The 27,934-nt window shown below is 42.0% G+C and overlaps 1 protein-coding gene across 1 annotated transcript; it reads left to right on the top strand.

The window, feature by feature from the left end:
• On the top strand, positions 1–27,826 carry prkx (protein kinase X-linked). The gene is made up of 8 exons (XM_041978843.1): positions 1–604; positions 11,305–11,473; positions 11,887–12,150; positions 14,730–14,849; positions 17,919–18,014; positions 22,728–22,785; positions 24,379–24,456; positions 26,692–27,826. Exons 1-8 carry the CDS (start codon positions 460–462, stop codon positions 26,815–26,817), a joined length of 1,056 nt encoding a protein of 351 aa, XP_041834777.1. The 5' UTR covers positions 1–459; the 3' UTR covers positions 26,818–27,826.
• Positions 27,827–27,934: the final 108 nt, after the last annotated feature.

The following is a 27,934-nucleotide window of genomic DNA, read 5'->3' as shown; positions in this document are numbered from 1 at the left end:
CACCGGTTGCTACTTAATTGACGTGGAAGGACGGAAGAAGTACTGGGGTGAGGTCAGTTGTTGTGGCAGAGCAAATAATGGAGGAACAATTTAAAGTTAAGCTTTTAAACCGAGTGAATTTATCGGGTTAGGGCAGGTTAGAGAGCCGGACTCTCTGCTTGGACGGACCGCGTCGGAGCGGCTGCTGCTAGCTGCTAACGCCCCATGCTAGCTCACCTGTGCCCAGCTTCTTTGTTTCACCCAGACTGGTTTCGTTTCTAATGGTCTGCTTGTTAAATTAACTTAGCCATATTTCCTTTTTAGTAATTATTCATTCAGTTTAAATCGTCTGTCGCTTGTGTCTGGATTGACAAAAAGCACCGACTGATAGCTCTCCTTCCAGAAATGCATTTTTTTAAGTCTGAAGGCGTCCGCTTGGATATTTATAAACCCGAGTAGTAAAAACTAGTCTTAAAACAAATGGCGTCCTCTAAAGCCAAAGCTGGAGTCAACAGTGACACAGGCTCCCCGAATGATGGGAGAGGCACCAGCAGCAGTCCAGGAGAGGCATCACCAAACAGCCGCATATATAGCCTGGATGACCTGGACACCATGGCCACAGTTGGTGAGTTTACTGCCCTGAAGTTGATGTTTTCACATCCAAGATATTTGGGATTCCCAGGAGTTGCTCATAGCCCGTAAAAGCCAAAACACTGGAATAGAAAAGGGAGCAACAACAGTGAGAAGGTGTTGTGGTGACAAGGCAAAACACAGCTACTGGTGTTATTTCTTGGTAATTAATGTATTATTAGGTGATGTGAGGCAGGACTGGTTTCCAGTCATGAACAGTAAGATGCGTTTTATGACTTTTCACATGACAGATGGACAAAAGTTCCCACAGAAAAAAATGTAACATACAACTCACGTTAAATTATCTAGGCTGATACCTACTGGAGGTATCGTTATTTTATCAGTGTCACCCTCTTAAATCTGACATACTTGTCTTTTATCTGTTTATTTTTGGTACATTTTGTCTGTTTGAACTTCTATCAGCTGATGATTATGAAGAATTTTTAAGGTCAAATATCTGAGCCATAAAGGACAATAGAAGTTTTTATCTTATTTATTAAATCATCAGATGAACCGTCTTGTGATTTGATTTTAGTTGAAACCAAATCTGACTACAGTAAATCAGTGTTATGTCATGTCTTCAGGATTGTGTGTGTGCGTAAAAGAGAAAAAATTAGTGTGCTTTGAAAGGTTTCCACTTAATAGGAAAAGGGAAATGATGATGGTTTTTATGTTATTGTCTGGTGTTCCTGCCTCACCGTCTCATTTCCAGTGACCTCTGACCTTTCAGAGGGGCTTCATTTCTTTAACGTTACCCTGAAAGTCTTCAGCTTTACCATCCACACTGTGTTCTTTCAAAACTGTTCATAAAAATAATTACCTAGCTAAGAAAACCAACAAATTGCCTTAAATCTTCTCTTTGATTCAATCCTCCATCCTGAGCTGCACGAGAAGACACGGGAGAGGAAAATCTCCCTTTTAACGGTGAGCAAACCCTCCATCAGAACCAGAAACCAGTTGGTGGTGGAGCGGGCAGGAAAATAATAATAATGTCATATGGAGAGTAAAGAGAGCAAAGAGGAGCCCAGTGCATCATGGGATGTCCCCCTGCAGCCTCGGCCTGTAGCATGAGCACCTCTAGCGTTAAAGTCAGTATTGCATCTCACACGTGCAACATGTTACCTGTCATCAATGCAAACAGACTACACGCCAAATCAGAGCTAGTAACCCGCGGCAGCCATGATGCGTACACGAATGCGTCGCTAACACCAAGTATAAAAGGAGCATCCAGTAAAGATTTCGTCTTTTTAAAGAACTATTATCACATGGGTCTAAGAGGACATTGGAAAACCATTTTTTTCTAAACAGTCGATTGCTGCATCAGAAATGTCACCTGAAACTGGACAACAGAGAGCAAGTCCTTTAGAAACCTTCCCTACTTTTCTGAAAATGGTTTGAACAATGTATTTAGTTTAAATTGTAAAGGGATAGTAGATAAATCTGCATTAAAGCTGGCTTCAGACCAGCCCTGTGGCATGTGACACCTACCACACTGAAAACCCTCTCTGATGGGGCGCTTGTTGCAGGGACAGAGAGATATTTCTTGGCCAGTTTACTGAGCCTTGGAAAGTTTGGTTCATGGTGCTTCCACCATTGAAGTGGATCAGTTTCTGGGTCTGCCTCAGGTGTCAGCAGGTAGGTTGCCAGGTCTGTCTCTATTTTCACAGCCTCTGATTGTTGAGGCGATGACAGTGGCACACTTTTTTTTAAAGAAGGCAGCCAAAGTCATGGAGCCTGTTCTTCTCTGCACACATGCACAGCTGGACCAGGAAGCTGTCGGGGTAAACTTGTTTCAGCAGGCAGAGACATCAGTTCAGTAAGAGCTCTTTTTCCATGTGTTCAACCTTGTCTGGATTAATGTATGTTGTCCTGGGTCCATCAGTGAGGCCATGTCCAAAAGTTCATCCTTCACATGGTCGCTGTGTTTATCATTAAGGTACCGCTGTATGTTTCTTTTAATTGTTTTGGTAGGAGACTAGTTTTGAACAAATGGAGTACCGGTTTAATATCGGAAACACTGACGTAAGCCTCACCAGACAGGGCATCAGTAAAGTCTTGGCGTGGTCTAACAGCCTTATTTACAGACTCTACAACATCTGTGTCTTGCCAAGTGGGCACAAGATGCCGGCTTTTCTTGTCTGAACCCAGAACACGAGTTACAGCCTTTTCCTGTTCCAGAAATCTCTATCATTTTTTGGCGTGAACCCCATCTAGTTGGGGGTTATTAGTTGATGAGGGGGTAGACCAAGCTCAGCCGGTACTTCACTCGTCTCTCTTCTTTTTGTCCAGCTATAGGAAAATGCAGCAACAGCCTTTTTACGAACCCCAATGGCCCGTTCAATCCGGGGGTCCTTCACACCATTCTCTGTATATTAATGAATTTTATTAGTTTTACTGTAATAATGAGGTGTTTAACATGGTGATCTATATGTCAAAGCATAATTTCTTCAGATTACAGCATTTTACTGACGTAGCCGTTTCATATGTAGGTTACATTTCATTGCTGTCGGGCACAAACCTCTTATATCCGAAGTTTGTGATTTTTGTTTTCCTTCATAAATCAGTACTATTGGTCACCCTCTATGTCTGTCTGTTTTACAAATATTTAACCAAAGATATATGATCTAAAACACAATAACAAGTTTGATGACATTATGTCCAGTTATTACAAAACCATACATTTTTCTTTTTTTTTTTAAATTTTTTGGAAAATGACAGTTTTGGAGATCGGAGGTTTGCACCCGACAACAGCGATATGAAAGTATATCACATCCAAAATAGGTATACTACACACAGATTAGACTTTTAGCTATGCATTGTGTAGTTTATGTCCAAAGCACCGAAGATTTGGCCATCCGATGTCTTTCAGAGCTTTGACGATGTTGGTGCCGCTGTCTGTTGTCATACAGACGAGTTCTTTGTCAGTAAGGTTCCCGGAGCTCAGAGCATCTTTTAACCCCTCAGCAACTGCCTCACTTTTGTGATCATCTGGAAAGTAGGCTGTTTGCAGACAGGCACTTCTTAGAGCCCAGTTATCATCAACAAAATGCGCTGTTAAACTCATAAATGGCTCCATTGTGGCAGAATAAAAACGCATTGTCTCTTGGTGGGGTTTTGTAGGCTGTTGCTGTTTTGAGCGTGTTGAGACTGCACGATTTCTCCCCCTCCGCGGAGTGCCTTTGTTTCAGGTGTTGAAATAACGCCTTTGGTAGCAAAAGCCCTTAAACAGATTTTTAACGTGGTGTTTGTTGCTCCAAATCCGAGGTCGCAAAACCATACCAGTTCCAAATAATTGAGGAAAATGCGCCTTTTTTGGGAACAAGCTCTTCTTTGCTAGCTGCCATGTTGATGACTTTATGCGGTTCTGTGGGAAACCAGCGGGAGTGCGCTGACGTCACTATGATGTACGGAAGCCCAAAAGGTGCTGGCGGGGGCAAAAAAAAATCTCGATTTTCATTAAAACAAATGTTCATAAACAGCAAATTCAAATTAATCGATTAAATCGATCAATCGCCCAGCCCTACTACAGCGTGATGAAGGTTGCATCGAAATGAGAATATGAACCATTGTGACCACGCAATAAAAAAAATCTAATTTTTATCAAAAACAGGATTTGAGGATTAAGACCTGCAGTGATAACGTAGCCTTAGAATAAAAAACATATATAATTTTTAATTATTTATTTATGGTTTCTAATGGATACGTTTCATAAACTGACTCTACATCAACATTTATTTAAAATAAATAAATAAATACAGGAGAAAAAAGTATGGAAAAACTAGCTAAAAGAAAAAGACTGGAACAAAATAAAGTACAATTTAATATTAAATGAATCACAATAATTAGATAGAAATGAATAATGAATAAATAATGTGTAAATAAATAAATACATAGATATGAGGGTATATAAGCAAATAAATCGATAAAATAGAATAACTGGATATAAAGAGATAAAATAAAGAAAGGTCAGGTGAAACGTCCTCCTGTGGGTCAGTGAGGTGGGTCGAGGTTTCAGTGTGATCTCCGGTTCGTGAATCATATCCGTATCGAAGCCTGATACTGACATGAATTTTTGATGGTGGGTGTTGGATTGGATGTGTCTTAATTTCTTCCGACCCATCAGGAAGTTAACTCGACTTACATTAATATTGAAAGCACTGCTGTCCTACAGCTTTTATTCTCTGCTAAATACTTCTAATATAAGCTATACGATTATTCCAGAATAATTGACGGGGTGTTTTTATTACATATTCTGTCTTTTTAAACCAAGTTCAGTTATTTTGGATGAATTATTAGACCCTAAAATAACTTCACACTTTATCATTCCACTCATTTATTTCCTATTATAAATTAGCTCTGAAGTACTTTCAGATATTCTCTAAGGTTATTTTTCACACTTTAATACTTTTAACAAAACCACAAGGATACGAGGGAGAAAAGAAATCTTCATTTGAAGAGCCTGGTAGTCACGCCACCACCTACTGCATAAAAGTGTGAAACCAGGACGAGGCTGAACCTGCTTATGTCCTCTGATATTGTTCTTGTTAAACAAGTCATTGAGCAGATTTCCCAGAAGACACGACGACTGTTGAGAAAATAGCCTGAAGTCATGTTGCGTAGTGTGAGGTCTGTACATCATTCGGAGGTTCGCCATGTTTGGACATGTGTCTCTAGCGAAGACACTGATTACTCACCTCTGGGTTAGACATTTCTATCTCATGAGATCACAAATTAACTCATAGCTGAAGGATGTTCTGGGATAAATGTGGGCAGATTTTAGCTGTAAATCCCTACGTCATCAATCCCCAAAGTAAAACATTGTTTTAAAATGATTCAATGGGTTTCCCACACATTTTAGACAAACTGGAGATCCTCTGAGCATCTTGTATCCCTAAAAACTAATGGGCCAAGAATATACCTATTTTTTAATTTTGGTTGTGTAGGCAGCCAGCTCTGTTGCTTGGTGTTGTTACATAAATATCTGTAAATTAATCAAATTTAATCAAAATCCAATCAAGCTGTTGAGAATCAAATTGATTGAGGAGACAGTGGGACTGCTCAGCCATCGTTTACTGCTTGTGCTACCAGAAGGTTCCAGTAGGGGGCACATTAGAGACCTCAGAATAGATGCTGAATTTTTAAGGTGTAAACAAAACGATAAACATGGCGACAGTAGAAGAGGAGTCAGGTGAGGCGCGTGATGAACACCTCATCGGCACCATCCCTCTCCTTCATCTTCCTCAGACTAACTATGGCCCAGCCATAGTTACGTCCTATTATTTTCATATTGTCTAATCTAGATTTTTATCACAATTTTTCCTTTAATACTGCCAGTTTTCAAGAATATGCACTGAACAAATTAGAGGTTAGTTCAACATTTTACTAGCATACAAATTAAATAAGATCACTCTCCAAATTTAATTATGTAAGAAAGTTGTCTAAATAACAAAAGTATGGTTACATTGAGATTTATTTCCAAGACAAGAAGGAAATACTCCACCAAACACAAATTTCCTTACGTTTTGTCCTTAGTTTACTTTCCTGTTTATGATTTCATGCCACAACTATATAACAATCACAGTCAGTAATTTATATTAAAGCACTTTCAGTCAACAGAGCTGAGTGTTTTTATCTGTTAGGTGTGACGGCGTGCAGCAGCTTTCATACTGTGATCTTAGGAGGAAGCTCTGAGCTTATAAGCTCAATAAAAATCCAATTTTCAGACCATTTTGTCTGATGAAGAGGGATTTTCTGCCTGGAACAAAACAGCTAAAAGTCTTTATCTGCCTGCTGTTGGTTAATTGTCATTAAAATCCCGAGACAAGTCTCTTTCACCATTAGATTTATCTGCCGCTGTCACATGCTGCTGTGGCCCAAATGACCCGCAGAACATCCGTGACCCAAATGTGATGTCGGGGGGATTTAGTGGAAATCTGTTATTCAGGAAAACTGCATCAAAGTGGGTCGTTTAGGTCAGGAAATTAAATAATTCCCATTGAGGTGAGCCGGTTTCCAGAGTGAAAAATACCACCTGCAGCAGCCTGTTCTTTGGAGTCAGCTGCTCATTACTGGGTTCGGTCTTGCTGTCCTTTTCCTTTGCTTCTGATAAGAAATCTGCTCGGGAAATACCAAAGAAGCAGCTCTGCGATTTATAACATGACAGAGGGTGCGGAAAGGTAGAAGGACCGGCCTTCTCTTCCATTAGTGAGCACTAACCTGATGTTGAACCTGTGTCCTACCACGGTGACTAAAGTTTCTTGTCTTTTAATGCTTGAATCACAGGTATGAGCTGTTCACCTAAACGTAACGGCTTTATGCTGTTTCCTTGTTGCTGTGGTAACAGCAGTAGGCCTGAGACAAAGGTTCATTGTGGCTGGAGGAGAGGAGAAGGACAGCCAGCATTTTTGTCTGACTTAGAGTGGCTGTTATGTCACATATTGTTATCAGGCATTTCTTGTCTCCCTCACAGCTTATCAACACCGCAGGAACGAAATGCCAAACACTTCTCCTCGTCTTCAGAAAGAAAACAACATGGAATCAAGGCCGACACGAGCCACACAAATTGTAGTCATTCTTCCTCCGGAGGACGCGTTTTCCAGCCTGCTCAAGTTAAATTTCCAGCCATTACTGCCCACTCTCGCTGTATCGCCGCCCCACTATAACCCGAGACCACTCAGTCCGATCACTCCGTACGAAAATAACAGCGCAGTTACCCAACCCATCATCATGAAGTTGCTTCTAAAAGTAAAAGTAAAAGTGGAGGAGGGGAGCTAAACTGGATCCTGAGATGGTGTTATTAACACCTCATGTCAGTGGTATGAACACAAAGGCCATGAAAGAAATTACTCAGCAGTCTATGACGGCAGGTGGAGGCTAAGCTGAAAGTAAAGCACCACATGTGACTGTGCAGGTAGTTGTTTTTCAAGCAGAGTCTGGATGATCTGACGTTTTCATAAAGGACATTTTTCCATTTGCTCAAATATGGGTGTGATTTGTTATGTCAGCCAGTTTAAGGGTTTTTCGTGGTGCTTGAGCCTAATGAAAGAAAACCTAGATGTGAGTTTAATGTATTTACCTGTGTTGGGGGTCAAGTCTCCCAGAAATTTGGCAGTGTCTAAAAGGCCAACAGAAACACTGAAGTTGTCCAAAATATTAAGAAATTCAATGTCAGCAGCTCTGTTTGTGGAGAAGTATCAGGCTGAGAAAATACTGGCTGAAAAACATCACCCGAAAATGAGAGCCACTCCTCCCCGTGTGTTTGAGCTGCACTTACAGGCTGTTTTTTTTTTTTAGAAGAGCCATAGAAGAAAGAAAATCTATTATGACCAAACTACTGGTCCTACCCTAACCCTACCATGTAAATTAAAGAAAGGAAACACTGGTTTACGGCTGGCTCATAGGGCTGAAAGATTTTTAAAAATAATCTAATTGCAATTTGGTTTGAGATTTGATCTTTTGAATTCCTGCTTCTGATCAGTATACACAAAGAAATATATAACATGAGATGTAGGAACGTTTTCCCGTCATGTTTGGTTTTCATAAATCCCAAAAGTTGACTATATTTGGCGTACGCCGGTATTTGTTCCTAAGCAAGCTTGATAAACGAGGCCCCTGGTCATTTAGGCTACGCTGCCTCTGGAGCCAAAAAAAAAATAAATAAAATTAGAAACAAATAGGATGTTTTCCTATTGAAGGTTTGAAATTTCATTTACTCACTACATGATTAGACACAATCCTCTGGGAAGGAACAAGGTCACACAATACAGAAATAATGGAAATTAAAATGGGAAAAACATAACATGGAAAAAACAGATTTCATAGGTTCCTATTTATCCCAAACCTACAATTCCACTAAGGGGTCGGAGTCCTTTTTTGGCCATTTTTAAAAGTTTTTGATTTTGCTTTCATATACAACATAAAAAATGTTCACCATTTCAGTGATTGGTATCTTCTTTTTTTCAGCACATCTTAACCTATACAATCTGATAATTATTTTTTCCCCACTTTAACGCATGTAATTAATATATTATGCCCAACTCCTCTCTAAAAACAAAATCAAATCTGAACTGAAAACAAACCAAATTGAAAATAAATATAGTCGTTTAAGATGATTTGACCAATATGACACCATCACAAAATGACAAAAAAACTTCTGCCCACATGATCCTGTTGTACACAGAGTAAAATGTTGATATTGAATAAATGTATACACTCAGTCTTCGGACTGTTCGGACACACCCACCCCTTAAAATTTAATGGTTAAGTGAGTCTGAGCTTTTGACTGGTTTTATGGATCATATACATCAAATGAAAATAAAATTTCTGGTTTTCTGTGGTCTATCAAAAAAATCTATAAAAACCTTTGGGAACCTTCAGATCAGCACTTTCCAGTGACGTTGACAGCAGCGCTCCAGGCAGCACATTTTTCTGTTACAATGCCTTGAAAAGCGATAGTTACCTGATCCCGCTGGTGTAGTCATAGACCCATAAGGTTTGTTTTTAATGACCAGTTTTGGCTCTTTGTTGAAACTGGTGCATCGTTTCTGTATGACCTCAGGTATCTATGATACTGCATGTTAAATACACGGCAACTGCAAGTCTTTATGACATGGAGCGATAATTTCAAGCTCTTAAAGTATCACTATGTGACTTTCTGACGTTATAAATATGTGTTTTTGACTTGTTTCGATGGCACAGTGGAGCCGTCGTTGCCCAGCAGTGTCCTGAGGCTGAGTGACTGCACTCACAACTTTTCTTTGCCGTGTCGCATTACTGCAGCATTTTGCTTTATCAGCTTTAGCGTTAGCAACAAGATATCAACACACTGCCTGTTTTGAACATCAAAAAAATTCAAGAGGACATCTTTAGAGGAGGAGATAAGATGAAAGAGACAGAGGGACAGAGCAAGAGATAAGACAACATCAGACTGACTTTTACTGACTGGAGAGATCTCAGAGAAGAGACAAGATGGATGTTGAATTAGCTGTTGTTAGGAGGCGCCTTACAGAGAAAATCTGCCAAAGTTAAGAGGTCCTTCTTTTAAGTTTCCTGACTTCACAAATGCCAGTCAACTTTAGACTGATGTAAGTAACTCTGAGCTACATTTCATTGACCATACTTTGTGTAAATTAAGTGTTTTGCAGGGCTAAGGATATTTTTTGAGTACTGGTGGCAGCTGACTCCGGATCACTTTCCATACTCTACCTCTTCTATCTGGTTCCTGCTTTTGACTGAAATTCTCATCCGTTTAGCATCTAATGGTATAACTAATGTACCACTTACTTGGTTTTTATATTACCAGTCTTGTTTCACTTAATTTATACAATTCAAAAATGTTCAGTCACCATTGGTGTTCCTCAGGGTGTCCTCTTGGAGCTCCTCCTCTTCTTTATAGTTTATTTATTTACTCTTAAGGCCCATTTATGCTCAACACAGAAGATGAATGATGGACGGACAATTTCGTCCATCTTCTGCATCGGTTACGTGCATAATTTGGTCCGTTTTCAGGTACCTTAGTTATCTGTCGCTTAACGCAGAAGATGTGGGGGTAATGCTGAGCAGAATAGCTGACATGCAGCCAGTGAATGAAATGAACCAAAGAACAAGAGGATCAGGAAAGGAACAAAAAGCAGAAGAATGAAGACGAGGACGACTGTACAAATTACGCAAGCTTTTGAAGAAAGGATATGCCAGTGTTTAGGGCGTGTTGGGTGGTTGAAAACAACTTCATACTGGTCCATTACTGCCACCAAACGGTGTCTGAAACCGGCGTCGGCTCGTGGGAAGGAACTCTGAACTTAGCCCTGGCCACTAGCAGAGGAATTGACTTGAAAACCATGGCAACAAAAAAGACTCATGGTACTCAGAATACGACGTGTGACAACGTTTGAAATGGACGTTATTTATGTATGTGGGGGAGCATAAATGAGCCTTAAGTTGTTTTTTTTTTTTTTGTTTTTTCTTTAATATAATGCCACTGTTTGCCTGTTTACCATTCCTTGATTCACCACCTTATCACGGTAGCGGGGTTTGACTCAATGATCCTAGGGGCTCATTTGCTGCTTCATCACCCTGGTTAGGGTCTCCCCAGGACAGTAAGGTCCTGGGTGAGGGATAGACAGGAGCAGTTCAAAAAGACCTCCTAAGAAGAACAATAACTTTGGATTCTACTCTGCCTCACCCAGATGTGGGTCACCAAGGCCCCTCTCTAGAGCAAGGCTTGGGGCTGGGGCTTGTCGGTTAGCCCCTGGATTGTTAGGCCTGCATCCTTGGCGCCTGACCAGGCTCAGCCTAAAGAGGTTACGTGGCTTACCCTTCCTGTGGGGTCACCAGCTATAGGTGGGGCTAGAGAGATTGGGTCCAGGTTCACGATGAGAACAAGTTTTTCCTCTGTGGCACCTGCTGTTGTCTGTTTGTGTTTCTGCATGTCGGTAACAGCAGCGACTGTGATGCTGGTTAAACTCCTGAAGCATTAAAACCTCCTGAGGTTTTTGTCGCCACTGCTGTTTCAGTTCGTTTGATTTAAGCAGTTCATTTCCTGAAAGAAGATATTGTAGAAAGTTACAGTATGAATAAAACTGGGACCGGCCTGATCAATATGAAGTTATCAGTATGAGCACAAAAACTGATAAATAATTTAAGCAGTCTGGTGGTTTAGTCCTTACCCTCCCTCCTTCTTTTTTCCCCCCTCCTCAGGCACCGGGACGTTTGGCCGAGTCTTTCTGGTCAAAGACAAGAAGTCAAAGGCCTTCTTCGCCCTGAAACAGATGAAGATCTCAGACGTGATCCGACTGAAGCAGGAGCAGCATGTCCACAATGAGAAGGAGGTTCTGGCAGAGATCAACCACCCCTTCCTGATCCGACTGTGAGTCCATTCCCACAGTCCCACTCTCAAACACTCAGAATGGAAGGGTCAATGTCCTATCATAACTCGTAGACCTGATAGTTTTTATCTAACTATTCCCACATGTTTTATGCAGCCTTTTAGAGCATGTACCCCCTCTCAGTGAGATTCTCTACCACTCTTTTCTTGAAGCATAAAGTCTGAGTCAGCAGTGTTTGTGGCCAGCTTCCAGCAGCTCCTGCAGCTTCATCAGCTGCAGTTCTTGCTGTTAGTTTTCCTCCAAGCTGCCCTCCAGCTGACAGGTGCAGCTCTCTCCTCCATCCACGCAACCCTCATATTAGATCAGACAGCACTTTAAGGCTTTTAGCGCTCCAGTAGACGCCTTTGAAAGCTGAACTAACCGCATGTTCAACCTTGTACTTTTTATCTGGCAGCTTCTGGACTCAACACGATGAGCGTTTCCTCTACATGCTGATGGACTATGTGCCGGGCGGCGAGCTGTTCAGTTACCTGCGGAGCCGTGGGAGATTCAGTAACTCTGCAGGCCTCTTCTATACCTCTGAGATCGTATGTGCTATCGAGTACCTGCACTCTAAAGAAATAGTTTACAGAGACCTGAAGCCGGAGAACATCCTGCTGGACAGCGAGGGCCACATCCGGCTGACCGACTTTGGCTTCGCTAAGAAGCTTTCCGACAGGTGATCCAGTTTATTTTTAATCTAAATTAGATTTTAAACAGCCACCCAACTCATCATCTGCACACTGTTGAGCTGTCAGCTCACAGGATGCCACCAGACTCCAGCAGGGAGAAATCTGCTGGAGCTCAACCAAAAAGCTCCAGAGGGACATCTGAGTGATTTATGGGTCTCGCTCACCTGTAGCAGAACCTGCAGCAGGTGTTCCAGGTTCTGCTTGTGTTTCCGCCGTCCTCTGCCTGCATCTGATTGTTGATCAGATGTCATGTGTCAGAAGATCTGATGGGGTTCAGGTGATGCGAGGCTCCAACATGGAGGTCATAAAGTTTCCATAAATATCCCAGCTTCTCACATTTAACCCGATACACAAGCATGTGGAGGAAGCTTGATAATCTGTAGCCAAAATACAGTAAGATATCATGTCTGATTGGATTTAGAAAGTCTTACCTTTTTCATGACTGTAAATCCAGAGTTAGACCACAGATGAGAGGCTCCTAACCCATGTTTTATTCCCAGTACAACATAAACAACATATCAGACTTTGAAACTGAGCCGTTTTATCATTTCATGGAAAATATGAGCTCATTTTGAGTTTAATGGCAGCAACACATCTGTAAATGTTTACCACTGGATTGCATCCTCTTATCTTTTAATGATATCATGCTCCAGATGTTTTGTATTGGTCAAAGGTCTGGACTGCAGGCAGACCAGTTCAGCACCCTGACTCTGTGAAGCCTTGTGTTTTTTTTCTTAGGAATAAAATATGGGTTGATGAGATTTGTAAATAGCATCCCAGCATTTCTTTTAGAACTGGACGTGTTTGACCTTTTATCCTTTGACACGATTCACTTGTAAAAGCTGAATTTTCTCATTAAACTGTGGAAACTCTGATGTTGGCCAGCAGTTTGAGTTCAGTGTCCTCAGGATGAAGCTGAACTCCTCATCTCTGCCGCTGAAGGGCAAACGGTGGTCATTAGAGCTCCACGTGGGCCTCCCACCCGCCCACCTCATCAGAAAGGGAAGAGATGCAGGTTTTAATATCTGCAGTGCAGCCTCGGTGCTGCAGTGTTTCCCCCGCAGCTGCGCTGACCCCGCTGACATGTAAACATAATGGAGTAAGATTACATTCCTGCCAGACGGGGGGAGGAGAACAGATGGGGACCAGATACCTCTCTGATGTTCAGGTGACCCACTTATAGAAATGGAGGGAGAGGAAGACGATGGCCTCATCCTTGCTCCACCTTCAGGATGGGATGGAGCTCCGCCTCAGCTCAGAGCTGTAGGTGTTACCACAGTGACCCCTGCTGGCCGACACACTTATCAGCACATGAAGAACACACACACACACACACAGTGAAAAGCATCAACTCGTCTTAATTCCACTGTGGCTGCGCCACCACCCGTCCTCCCACCCACACCTTCTTTCCCGAGTCATCAGCAGCCACCTCATCCTTCACCGGGACCAACGTCATTTCCATACAAATTACCATCACCATGGCAACTGTCCAAAGGAGGTCATTACCCAGGTGGTGCTGGTGACAGACGATGGAGGGGCAGAGTGCTCTTCATTGTCAGGCGAATTCCATCTGCTGCTTCACCCTGACCTCCTCATCCTCACACAGGTTCTTCACACAGGCCCCGCCTCCTCATCCTCACCCTCCCTTCCACCTCCCCTCGTAGTACTACAGAACAGGTCAGATCTATTTACACAGCGGAGCAGCTGCAGCGTCTCTCTTTACACACAACTTAGAGTATGGATCAGTTATCAGCAGGTAACAGTGGCTGACGGGTGGAGGAGGGGTGGGGTCTGACAGGAAGCTGATCCTACTGGAAACAAAGTATCTGAGGACGGAGACTGTTTGGACTGGATCACAAAGGCAAAAGAAGTTCTGCAAAACTCTGCAGGAGCCTTTAGACTTGATGTAAACTCACAGAGGTCACAATGACTTAATTTTACCACCACAGTATTAAACACCATCATTAATTAAATGTTAATATGTAGTATTTATTGTTTTTACACAGCAGAGAGGACTTCACTTTTTTTTATATTTTGGCATCAAAAGATATAACGAGTTCAACTTAAAGACCTAAAAGGAATGTTCTTGTGATTTTACACATTTAAAGTGATGTGAAATTAATGACAATGGTCGTTTGAAGAAAATCTATTATTGTGACATCCCTCCTCCATATATAGTGATTTAATGATCTGAGTGTGACCTGCTAACCCCAAATATTACTCCTGAATCCTGCGTTTGAAGTCTGGAGTCCAAAATTCTGCTTCTTCTTTTCTTTTTCTGTCCTTTTGACCTATTGGACCAAATAATAAGGATAATGATGAAGCTAAAATGCATCAACATCATAATTTTTTTCCTTAAATCATTAGAGAAAAATCAGCTGAGATTTGACAGGAACCAAAATAAAACAAAGTGAAGAGCGTTTTGGATCAAACATCTGAACACGAAGCTGGAACGTTAATAAACAGGACACATCTGGAAGGTGGAAGCTGCAGACAGACCTTAAAGAGAAGAGACAGTTGGCAACCTAAAACAATAATAACTGTGTGTTTTATGTATTTGTTTCAGGACCTGGACTCTGTGTGGAACTCCAGAGTACCTGGCGCCTGAAGTGATCCAGAGCAAAGGGCATGGCCGTGCGGTGGACTGGTGGGCTCTGGGCATCCTCATCTTTGAAATGCTGGCTGGGTAAGTTGTGCAGTAACTTCTCTTCACTCGCATCAAACAGCAGGGGCGCTGTCCATCACCAGAGTCACAGAGGTGGAGGAAACGGGAATCATGAATTCATCTTTGCCCTGTTTCTGTCTCAGAGTGGGAAATCCGTTCAGTGTTCTTCATCACCACAGAGCTGCGACTGATTAATCTGTGAATGGGACGAACAATGATGTTGATCCCTGACAGAAATAATTCAGGTTCATTCTGATGTGCTCAGTGAATAATAACAGCTTCAGAGAAAAAGTCTTTACAGCAACCCAGTGGGTGACTCATTAATCATGGGTCGACCTTTTATTGTCTGATATTTAATAATATTTTATCTCCAACGTGCTTCATATCTGAACCAGGAATAAATTGTTTGGAGGGTCTGTTCTGGTAACATACTGTAACATGAACGTAGAGCATCTTTCTCCAGCGCTGCTGGAAGGTCAGCTGTTGGAGAGCCTGCCTTATGCTAACCTCCTCATCCTTCTCCTCTATCCCGATTGGAAAAGCTTTGAGTTGTGAAAGGAATGTGACCTTTTCTCAGTATTAATCACAGCTGGCTTTGAAGTCCTGGCAGATCCTGGACATTACTCTCAGTAGAGTAACAAGCTCTCTTTCACTGGCGGTACTGGGAGGGCGTCTGTCAAAGGTGTCTGGGAAGAGTTGAATCATCCACCTCTGGGGCCAAAGCAAGTTAAATTAAAGACCCTTCAAACTGAAAAAAAGTGTGAAGGGTCAGGGCTCCCAACCCAAAGGAGAAAACCAGTCCTCTGAGTCCTGACCCCTCCAACCCCCCTTCATAATCCCACCTTCAGAATGATTGGTTTCCCGTCATAATGGAAACCAATCATTCTGTGTGTCCTCTGCATTTATATCTATATAAAGTGGTTCAATTTCTTTCAGGATTATCATATACATATAAAAGACTTGCATAACAGACAAGTCCAAGTTAAAATGATAATAATAATGTCTAAAATATTTACAGAAGCGACCCAAAATGTGTCCTAAAACATGTCCAAAATGCGTACAGAAATGACCCAAAATATGTCCTAAAACATGTCCAAAATGTTTACAGAAATGACCCAAAATGCAACCTAAAACATGTCCAAAGTGCATACAAAATGACCCAAATTACATCCTAAAACATGACCAAAATGTGTACAGAAACAACCCAAAATGTGTCCCAAAACATGTCCAAAACGTGTACAGAAACGACCCAAAATGTGTCCTAAAACGTCCAAAATGTGTACAGAACGGGCCCTAAATGCCTCCTAAAAAATTACATAAATGCGTACAGAAACAGCCGACAATGCAAGCTAAAACATGTCCAAAATACGTACAGAAACGGTCCGAAATGCGTCCTAAAACATGTCCAAAGTGTGTACAGAAGCGTCCCAAAATGCCTCCTAAAACATGTCCAAAATGCGTACGGAAGCAACCCAAAATCTGTCCTTAAACATGTCCAAAATGCGTACAGAAATGCCCTAAAATGAGTCCTAAAACATGTCCAAAATGCGTACAGAAGCGACCCAAAATTCATCTTAAAACTTGTACAAAATGTTTACAGAAAAAGCCCAAAATGTGTACTAAAACGTCCATAGTTCGTATTGAAACGGCCTGAAATGCCTAAACAAGTCCAAAATGGGTACAAAATGTATAGAAAAACACACCCAAATTGCATCCGAAGCAAATCCAAAAACAGACCAAAAATAAGTTCAAAACACATCCAACAACAGGCCCACAATAAATCCTCAAAACCTGTCCAAAACACACCCAAAACACACCCAAAACAAATCTAAAAAGCATCAAAAAACAGGACCAGAACATGTCCTAAAACTGTTTCCTCACCTCTTATTGGCTCTTGGATGGAGGTCATGTGATGTTACAGTCTGAACCACGCATCTGCATCAGTGTCCTGCACCGTGGGCAGGAACAGGAAGGAGAGGAGATGTTTGAGCTGGACCCTGTGATGGGATGGGGGTGTCCCGACCTCTTACTCCAGCCCCCAAAACCCTGAACTGGATTAAGTGGGTATAGAACTGAAGTAGATAAACAGCAAGTAAATAAATTAGGAGGAGGGTGGAGTTAAAAGGATTTTATTTAATTACAACTTAAGTCTGTTAAACAGACTGAATTTGAGTGTGAATTCATCCTCTGGTACATTAATTGTTGAGGTGAACCGTGTGATACATCAGGGAGCCCCCTGCTGGCTACTGCTGGAAGTGATGCAGGTCAGTGAAACAAGGTGATGGATGTCAGACAGGTGGATGGTGGACCTGCACATCTTCATCCTGTGAAGACAGTGTTGTGTGTGTGTGTGTGTGTCCAAGTTTTTTAAAGGAATCAGAACCACAGAAGAAATTTCCGTTCAGTGTTGATGGAGGCGGGTACAGTCTGGCTTCAGTGTGTCAGTGTGTGTGTTAACCTGTCACATGGTCACACTGAGGTTTCCATCCTGCTTCTTTGCCTTTAAATAATCAGTCACACACTTACTGACACAGATTCCTCAGCTATTACAGCATCAGTTTTGGGAAAGAATACACACCCACACACACCAGTGGAGTCTGTGGTTCACAGTCAGATCCCAGACGCACTCCCCTTCCCCACAGACTGAGTTTTTCACAGGCGGCGTGTGACGAGCTGCTGCGATTATCCGCCTGTCTGCTCTGTGTGTAATGTGTTTAGAGACTGCTCCCATTATGTAATTTGTGGGTAATGACTTGTCCAGGCCGGAGCGCCGGGAAGAACGGGACAGCTGGGAAAGCATTCAGTGGAGTGCAGCAGCACTGGGCCTGTGGGTGGCGCGTATACACACACACACACACAGACACACACACACACCAGAAAATCTGCTCGGTCTGCAGCAGTTATTGTTCCTACTGTAAACACTGATTTATCCATGTGTTCACTCTGGGATTGTTCAGTGCGTTACCTGCACCTTACATCATGCAGTCTGCAGCAGAGCTCAGGTTGCGTACCATGACCGTGTGTGTGTGTTTGTGTATGTGCAGACTCAGAGGAGTCAGCTGACTTGATTGTGTTTTTTTCTGTCCACAGGTACCCGCCTTTCTTTGATGACAATCCATTTGGAATATATCAGAAGATTCTGTCAGGAAAGCTGGAATTCCCACGCCATCTGGATTTCTATGTCAAGTAAGCGCCACACACACACTCAGATATGTGTGTGTTTTCAGTGTTTGTTTGAACACATTCAGTCCTGGTTTAGTTTATTTAATTTTTTATTGTTTTGTCTTGTGAACAGCTTGCAGTCAAACAGCTGACTGATAAATCTGTGATTTGTAAATCATTTAATATGAAAGCAGCTCTTCCTTTCACAGCATCAGTTTTCCCAGTCTGATCCAGTGTTGGACTGGCAGCCTCACCTGTCTTGGTTTTAAGTTTGACCGTGTGCCAAAGATGAGATGATTTAGTTTCCGTTCACCCCAGGGGTTGTTCTGCTCTCATGGTATCAGTGTTGGCTAAGATGTGTTCAGAAATTCATCAAGGTCATGTCCAAAAAAAAAACGCAAAAACAATAAAAAAAAAAATATACTGAAACATAAGCTCAAAGATGCAGTAAAAACTCATTAACACGTCCAAAATTGCATCAAAAACCCATCCGAAAACACAAATAGATGTCCAAATAACCTGCACGAGACGATCCAAAACAACATGTTTAAAAACAGATCCAAAAAAACATCCGTGACATCCCCAAATCATTCAAACACTTTCACTATCATATACAAAAACATGTCTAAGGCCTAAAATGTGCGAAAACAGAGCTGAAACACATCTGACCCGTGCAAAACACATCTAAAACAGGTGCAAAACATATCCAAAACAGGTGCAACATAAGTGCAAAACACATCCAAAATGAGTGCAAAACACATCTGAAACAAGTGCAAAACTTATCCAAAACGGGTGCAAAATGCATCCAAAACGGATGCAAAGACACAGGATGATTTTCAGTGGCAACTTCAGTGTTTGATCATGTGACACTTTAACCCACACTGACACCCTGAGGGCAAACTGTACCCACCAACCACACATTAAATGATCTGATCTTTGTTCCAGATGTTTGCAGTGGACTGCAGGTAGGAGACTTCAGCACCTTTAGGAATGATGTGTGCATTAACACATTTTCATGTTTGTCACTGATGCAAATAACAGGACATCTTCACCTCAGGCCACAAGAAACCATCTCAACTGATGATGTTTACAGAAATGTTTCAGAGCTCCTGCAGGGATTTCCTTTCGTCTGTTTTCAGTCTAAGCTGATAGTCAGCAGAACAGATTCTGGTTTTGTGCAACGTCCCCTCTGGACAGAAATTTCTTAAAAAATTCTGTAACAAGTTGTACAGAACAACAAACGTAACTAAACACTGGAGAGAAGAATGGATAGAAGACTAGACTCGACCCAGCCCTCCACACTTCTACTGAGTCTTTAATATTTGAAATGGTTGTAAAGACCTTATTTTCTGTGCGTGGGGGTCTTTAAAGTGCCACAACCCCCTGCAGTTAAAGAGGGGCTGCAGCCACTAATGACACACCTGGCTTATTTGGACCGGTCCACTCCCACAGCCTATTAAAGCATCTTAAGGGTGCAAGAATGTGCAGAATTACAGGCTCAGCAGCTCGCTCTACGTGTGCGTGAGTGTGTGTGTGTGTGTGTGTGTGTGTGCACAGTCTCCAGTGGACAGACACACACACACAGCCTCACATTGTTAAGCCATCTATCTTGGAGGCAGCAGAAGGATTTTTATATTTCCACCATTTTTGTCACAGTTCCACAGTTTCATGTCACACACTCCCATCCATCAACCACAGAGAGGCCCCACAGAGTCGACCCGCTTAAGGTTCGGCTCTACTGTTCAGACTGAGCGACCCCGGGAGGAATCACACACCAGGGTTTAACTCATGAACTGAGCTGCTGGTGATGGTGTTGTTATGGACATGTTGACACTGTGATGACCTGACCTGAAGCGTTCTGCTTCAACCTCAACTTCTTCCACTTTTCCAGCTGTCTATTCACCTCTCTTCCTCTAGGACAGACAACAGTGTCACCAAACATTAGGAATAAAAATCTGTTGGTAAAGGTCTTGTTTGACAGAAAAGTCAGCTTTAAAACCCAGAAATTGTTCTTATTCAGTTTAATTCAGTTCCAGTTCACAACTGTCATCTCACCATCCAATTCAATCCAATTAATCTTGGTCTAATTATAATCCAGCCAAAACAAATCTGGTATATGATCCAGATTATCTGTGGGTGTATAAACCAATTCATAAAAAATAATATCCGAGCTAATGAAACCAATTGATCTTCTCTTTGATTAAGTCCTCCATCCTGAGCTGCGTGACATGTACCTGGAACAACCTGGAACTGGTTGTGGGCTGGAGAAGACAGGAAAGAGGGGGTCAACAAGCAGTATAACTCTAAGCCAGAAACACCTGCTGAAACAAATCAACAACAATGTCAGATATTCATACATGGAGAGTAAAGAGAGCAGAGAGGAGCCCAGTGCATCATGGGACACCCCCAGCAGCCTCGGCCTCTAGCAGTCTGACTAAAGAGATGGATAAGGGTCATCAAGCCAGACCTAAACAGAATATTTATCAGAAAGGAAAGTTTTGTGATATGTTCTGGGCAGCAAAAGAATAAAAAAAAAAAAAAAAAAAAAAAGAAAGGAAAGTTTGAAGCCTGATCTTAGGTAGAGAGAAGATGGAGTGTCTGCTTCCTGAAGCCAAACTGAGAGCCTAGAACTTCTAGGCACCACTACTAAGGACCTATTTATGCTCCTTTTACATATGGAAATAGGTATAATGGAGTATCATCTGCGTAGCAATGAAAGTTTCTATTATTCTGTTTTAAGGCCCATTTTTAGGTAACTGACGTGCGTAAATAGCGACGTCCATTTCAAACGTTGTCTTCCTCATACCTCTATGCTTCTTTTGCGTTGCCTTGGTTGTTAAGTCAATTTCTCCAAAAAAAAAAAAAAAAAAAAAAAATAAAAAAAAAGTCAATTTCTCCATGAGTGGGCAGTGCTGAGAGCCCTAAACACTCATAGTCTTTCTTCAAAAGCTTGCGCAATTTCTACAGTTGATGTGCTCGTCTTCATTCTTCTTCTGCCCTTTTTTCCCTTCCCGATCCTCTGTTCAGAAGAAATGGTAAATGGCCCATACTTATATAGTCACATTCACCCATTCACACACTGATGGCGGAAGCTGCCATCCATGGCGCTCAACCAAGACCCATCAGGAGCAAATAGGGGTTCGGTGTCTTGCTCAGGGACACCTCGACATGAGCTCTCTGGGCCGGGATTGAAACGGGAACCTTGGATTACAGGACGGCCACTCTACCCACTGAGCCATGCCACCCCAAGTAAGAATCGGTCCAAGTACAGAATCATGAGGAACTCCATGATTTATTCTGATGTGTGTGGAAGACTCATTGTTTACATGAACAAACTGGAATCTATCAGATAAATATGTCTTAAATCATCCTAATGTGGTTCCTTTAATCCCAAGAACATGTTCAAGCCTCGGTTACAAAATGCTGTTTGGCAGAAGGCTCTTTCGAACATCTCAAGATGATCTCATCCGTGTAAACTATAAGTCGGATAGATTTAACCTCCTACTGCTCAGTAGTCTTAACCTTGGCCCTAATTTATAAAAACAAAAGCAGACTAAACAACATAATTTATTACACTTTGCAGCTTAGAGAATCGAATGTTGCTGTCCATCAGTCTGTGAAGGATTCAAGGTAATTTCGCAACTATCTTGCCAGTCTTTCCAGGAGTGGACATTCTAGCAAGTTCAGCCCAAGGTCACAGAAAAACTGCTAAAAACCTAAGAGCTGCATCTCCAAATCTTCAGGTCTCAGTCAGCATGTTAAATGTTGACGTTCATGACATTATCTTTAGAAAAAGAATAATTTTTGCTTGTTTCCAAGGGTTTAAAAAACAACATGGCAGCACAGCCTAGGTATGCAAAGTTGCATCTGAACAAATCCCAAAACTTCTGGAACAATATGTTTGGACAGACCAGACCAAAGTGGAGATGTTTGGTCATGAAATGAAAAAAACTAAACAGCATATCAGCACAAGTACCTCACACCTACAACTGTCAAGCACGGTGGTGGAGGGCTGATGATCTGGGCTTGTTTAGCAGCTACAAAACCTGTACGCCTTGCAGTCATTAAGTGGACTATAAACTCATCCGTATAGAAAAGTAGTGTAGACCATACTGAGTCCATCTGTCTGACAGCTGAAGCTTGGTTCAAATCGGGACAACGGGTGTAAAATAGGAGAATTCTTCATTGAAACTCAAATAGAAAACGGAATAAAATGGGGTTAATGAACTGTAATAATTTTTTTTATTTTTTTTAATCATTGATCTCCCTTCTGTTTGGATGAAGTGTTATTTATGAAATCAATAGAGATGCAGAAATCCAAGTGTTTTCCACTGAAGCTGATTAGATTGTTTTCCATGGCGTGTCACTGGTACACATTCAGATAAAAGCCTCCAGCTGCTGTATTCATGAAGCTACCAGCAGCTTGTCGGGTGTGTGTTATAGATGTCAGACGTTATCACTTCTCCTCTCGGGTCTTTGACTATTTAGGGCTGTTGTGGATGCGCCTGATTCCCCTCAGAAGGTTGTTGTCCACTTTCTTCAATTAAAATAGTGTCAAAGGAGCACGGTCCACCGCTGTTCACCTCCTGCAGGAAGCCGGGCCGTCTTTGTGAGGATGCATTTGTCATATTGACAGTGGAAGGAGGACCTTGTGACATTTTTCATTGTGTGCAGGAGTCAGAAAAAAACATTTCTGTGCAGCTTTAGATTGACTGGTTTGTGTCTTTTTCTCCCCAGAGACCTCATCAAGAAGTTTCTGGTCATTGACCGAGCCAGACGGCTGGGCAACATGAAGGTGAGTGGTTTGACTTCCTGCCTGCCTGAAACACATGACAGGCCCACCAGTTTGACGTCAGCAATCTGAGGACTGGGATATTTCAGCATGACTGCAGCTCCACCTGGTTTCAGTTAGACACAAATGAGGGGAATTATTGAGAAAGTTTTTCTGGTCGGATAAGCATTCATATGCTGTTTAATACTCTCACCATCCACTTTATTAATCTACCATGTTAGTACCGGGTTGGACCTACTTTTACCTCCGTGTGAAGCAGGTGGTGGAAACCTTCCTCAGAGGTTTTGCTCCTTATTCACATGACAGCATCACATAGTTGCTGCAGATTTAACGGCTGCATCCATGATGAGAATCTCACGTTCCACCACATCCCAAAGCTGCTCTGTTGGATTTAGATCACCTTTAGAGCACCACTTAGAGCACCTTTAGCCCCAACAAGGGCTCTGGTTTGGTTCAGGATGGGTCTGTATGCCTTCTTTTTGTAGTTTCAAAGGCAAATAGGTGTGAAGGGACACCAGAATATCCATTCTAAGCAGTCTTTTTTTTGGGACCCTATTGTTAAGGTTCATGCTCCAGATAACTAGCTATTGATCCATAACGCTTCTGTTGTCGTGTTTTGTGGTCTTATGAGGATGCTGTACACACCTGGGTGTAGTTGCAAAGTTTTACTGCCCACTGGAGGCCTGGCATGCACACTGCATCGTTTCTGGTCCTCTTTGCATGTTCATTGCCATGGACATGGTTTTCATCCTGCTGTTGTGTAAAAGCTTTTTTTTTTTTTTTTTTTCAAAAAACGTAAAAGAATAATATTTGTGTTTTGCGTGGAAACTGTGTTGTGGACACAGGTACTCAGTTTCCTGTTCTTAGCTGACAGGAGGAACCCGGTGTGGTCTTCTGCTGCTGTAGCCCATCTGCTTCAAGGTTGGACGTGTTGTGTGTTCAGAGATGCTGTTCTGCAGACCTTGGTTGGAACCAGTGTTTATCTGACTTCCTGTTGTCTTTCTATCATCTCCAACCAGTCTGCCCATTCTCCTCTGACCTCAGACATCAACAAGACATTCTGGTCCAGACAACTGCTGCTCACTGGATATTTTCTCTTCTTCAGACCATTCTCTGTAAACCCTAGAGATGGTTGTGTGTGAAAATCCCAGTAAATACTCAGACCAACAATCATGCCACGTTCAAAGTCACTTAAATCCTCTTTCTTCCTTGTTCTGATGCTCAGTTTGATCTTCATCAAGTCGTCTTCACCATATCTGTGCGACTACATGTATGAAGTTGCTGCCCTGTGATTTGGCTGATTAGATATTTAGGTTAACAAGGGTGTAGCTAACAGGGTGTAAGAAGTGACAGAATTTTTTCTTCATGTTGTTAAAGCACCAGCAGACCATATTCATTTATTTCCTTCACTTTGAGTGAAATATATTAAATAAAAGTTTATTGAACTTTTATTGCTGAATTTGTTGCAGTTTGAAATCAGTTTCCTTCAGATTTCCTTTTGTTAACTTTTCACTCAGATTTCTTCTGAAATGTGTTGAAAATCTTGTTGTGTGTTTGTGTTGAACTGTTTGTGTTTCAGAACTGTTTGTGTTTCAGAACGGAGTCGACGACGTGAAAAAACACAGATGGTTTAAGACCGTAGACTGGGAAGCGGTTCCTCTGAGGAAACTGAAGGTGGGTTTGTTTGTCAGAAATAAATTATTTTATTGTCTCATCAGAGAAAACTGATTCATGATCATTTTAACCCTTGTTTTCCCTTTTAGATTTCATGTTTTGGAGCTGTTGTGGTTTTATTTCTGTGTGTCTGAGGAGGCTTCTTGAAACTCGATTGACGCTCATAAGCGCTGAACAAAAAGGCAGACATAGTCACCTGCTGTCTTTTTTAAAGAAGTGAAAAGTTCCACTTAAGTCAGGTGGAGAAATCAGTCCATTCAGTTTATTTCATTCAAATCTTTCTTGTCATTTTGTTCTTTTGAGATTGAAACCATCCTCAAGCTGCCACCTTATCAATGTTGTGGGGTTTGCATGTTCCCATGATCCTAGGGGCTCAGTTGTTGGGGGCTTTATGTCCCTGGAAGGGTAACCCTACACAGGCATTTCCTAGGTAAGGGACCAGACAAAGAGCAGTCAGAAGATGTCTTACAAAGACTAAATCTTTTGGATTCCACTCCCTCTCACCCAGACAGAAGCCTGAGCTGTTGTGTAAAGTCAAGAGCTTCAGGCAAGCCATTCTCGGGCTCACGGTTTGGGCTCAGTATCTAGTCTTCTGGAAAGGGGTTGGACCTGGGATCGCCAACTCTGAACCTCTTGGGCCACTGTCCTGCAGATTTTAGATGTTTCCCTTTTTCATGTTACTTTACGGATCGGTGGAGAAGAAACTGGAGAAAATGGACGATCCAATCTACTCCTATAGAGCAAAGAGATTAAAACAACTGAGAAAGAAGGAAACATCGACCCCAACCAAGTCCAGGAAGACAACCAGAGATTGAGTAACTTGTGAAGGGCAGACGACAACTGAGGAAGCAACGAAAAAAAGTCACAGTGGAGGAGAGAACCTCCATCGACCTCCTGCATGCAGATTTTAAGGGTTGGCTGGCAAGCTAGCAGAGAGCTGAAAACCTCAGAGCTCAATGCAAGAGGACAAAAAGGCAAGAACTTCCTTCTACAAAGATCCCTTCAGGTTTGTCAAAGGCCTGTTTAAAGAAGAAGAGTGGGTCACTGAAGGAGCCAAAGCTGGAGGAAAGAAAGAAACATACACAGACACCCAAAGATGTGAACAAAGTGAGATGCCCTCAGACATACCACCATTACCTGAGCCAGAACATCTACTGGATGACATCCCCCATGATGGAGGGAGGTTGAGAAGACAATTAGGAAGGCAAGGACAGCTTCAGCTCCTGAACCAAACAGAGTCCAAAACCAGCTGTACAAGAATGCTCCCGGGGTTTCGTGGTTTCTCTGGAAGCAGATGAAGGTGGTGTGGACAAAGCGAACCATGGCATGGCCATGGTGAAGAGCAGGGGGTGTGATGATACCCAAAGAAAAGGATCAACCAATTCCAGCAGATCGATCTCCTGAATGTGGAAGGGAATCTCGTCTTCAGCATTGTTGCTCAAAGACTGACAAGCTGCCTGAAACAGAATGGCCTGATTGACGTGGCGGTGCAGAAAGCTGGGAAACCTGGATGCTTAGAACAAGTTTAATTCGGCAACAAATCCAATCTGCAAACAGGAAGGAAGAGACCTACAAGTATTATTCCTGGACCTAGCCAACACTTTTGGATCTGTCCCCCATTCTCTCATCTGGTCAGCCTTAAATTTTTTTCATGTGCCTAAGAACATCACAGACCTGGTCAGAAGCTACTTCCAACATTTGCAGCTCTGTAAACAACATCAGAGTACACAACATCATGGCAATCACTGGAAGTGGGTACAATGGCCGGGTGCACCATTAGCCTTCACCCATGGAAGTAATCATTCAGGCTTCCAAGTGAGTTGGCGAGCGTCTTAAGAATGAACAGCGGTTACCACCTGTTGGTGCCTACGTAGGTGATCTGACCACCATCCCATGCACCAAGCGATTGCTGGGAAAGCTTCACAAGAACATAAGTTTAAATTCAGCAAATCCAGGAGCATCTCCATTTTAAGTGGAAAACTCGTAGACCACACATTCGGTGTATGGTGTATCGGTGAAACACCCATACCAATGTGTCAGAGCAGCAACTTTTTATAGATGTGTTGCTATTTCCCATTAAATGTTAAAAAGATTTGCAAACCAATACGCTCTGTTTTTACTTACACTTTACACAGTGTTCCAGCTCTTTCGGATTTGGGTTTGTGGTCATTTTGTGGTAAGAAGCTTCAGTGCTGCTGGTGAGCTGAATCTGAACGTCTCTTCCTGTTTCCACAGCCTCCCATAGTTCCTAAAGTTTCTCATGAGGGTGACACGTCCAACTTCGATGTTTATCCTGAAGACAACTGGAAGAAAGACCCTCCCGTTTCACCGAAGGATCTGGAAATTTTCAAGAACTTTTGATCCGAGTCTTCTATTTATAAATGAGGAGCTGACAGATGTATTTAAAATTCCTGCTTCCTTCTGCCATCACGGAGGAAGGACACGTTCGTCAACTGTTAGAAGACCCTTTTTATCTTTGGGGATGACCCTGAAGTCAAAACCACAGAAATAATTTCTTTTTTATGCCTTTATTTATGAGACTTTTTATTATCTTTCATTTCCTCTGAGCCTTTGCATAAGCAAAACAGAAAAAAAGAAACAACCAAGACTGTTACTTTATAATCAGGTGTTTTTTTTAATATATGTTCTGCCTTCTTAAAATGAAGTCATATCTGACCGGTGCTGAACTGTCAGTTTGACCCGTTGTGACTGGCGGTGCCTTACATCGGCGTGACGAGGATGACGAGTCTTTGGGTTCTGCTGCAGACGCTGTCGCCTCTCTGTTATTTTCACCTGCAGCTCTTTGTTATTACCGTTCAGCCACAGCTGCTCGGCAGACTTTCCCACGACACACTTTGCTCTTTCACTTCACTCTCCATCACCATCATCATCGTCGTCATCCTCATGTTGGTTGAAAGGTGGCTGAGCTATTCCTGAAGTTCACTGTGAGCAGAAACACGTCTGCAGCCTCTGAACACGGCGGTGGTCTCATCATGCTGCAACATCCAATCAGCTGCGGATGAAAAATGCCAGATTTTGACCATGAAAGTTGCATGTTTTCACATCAAGCTTCTGATAAAGAATCAGCTGTTTTTGTTTGTTTTTGCACGAGTTCTTTGTCATAACCCGGTGCTGAATCACTCTCATTGTTATTCTTCATCTTTACGTACATGTTTTTTTTTTTTTTTTGTATTTTCATGTCAGTTTCAGTCAGGATCAAAGAAAATCCAGTTTGACCTCCTGAGGCTGAGAATATATTTGCTTTTAATTACATGGATGCAAGGCAAGAAAATTTATTTGTACAGCACAATTCGTGTACAAGACAATTCATAACATTACATAAAACATTAAAAGCATTACAGCAATAACAAGTGCATTAAAAACAAACTTAAATATAAACCGAAAGGAAAAAGCTCAAATAAAATTGATCAAGTGCAAGAACTAAAGTTCCAGTGTGGTGAATCAACAGTTTTAATAA

Source organism: Melanotaenia boesemani, chromosome 24, assembly GCF_017639745.1.
Source record: "Melanotaenia boesemani isolate fMelBoe1 chromosome 24, fMelBoe1.pri, whole genome shotgun sequence".
NCBI lineage: Eukaryota > Metazoa > Chordata > Actinopteri > Atheriniformes > Melanotaeniidae > Melanotaenia > Melanotaenia boesemani.
Note: the sequence above shows the minus strand (reverse complement) of the source record. Positions and strands in the feature narration are given on the sequence as shown.

What these genes read in the sequence shown, in the direction of transcription:
- prkx (XM_041978843.1), top strand. Translation starts at nt 460, where the DNA reads ATGGCGTCCTCTAAAGCCAAAGCTGGAGTCAACAGTGACACAGGCTCC. An exon ending in CACCCCTTCCTGATCCGACT is followed by an intron (nt 11,474 to 11,886) that starts GTGAGTCCATTC and finishes TTTATCTGGCAG; the next exon opens with CTTCTGGACTCAACACGATG. An exon ending in CATCTGGATTTCTATGTCAA is followed by an intron (nt 18,015 to 22,727) that starts GTAAGCGCCACA and finishes TTTTCTCCCCAG; the next exon opens with AGACCTCATCAAGAAGTTTC.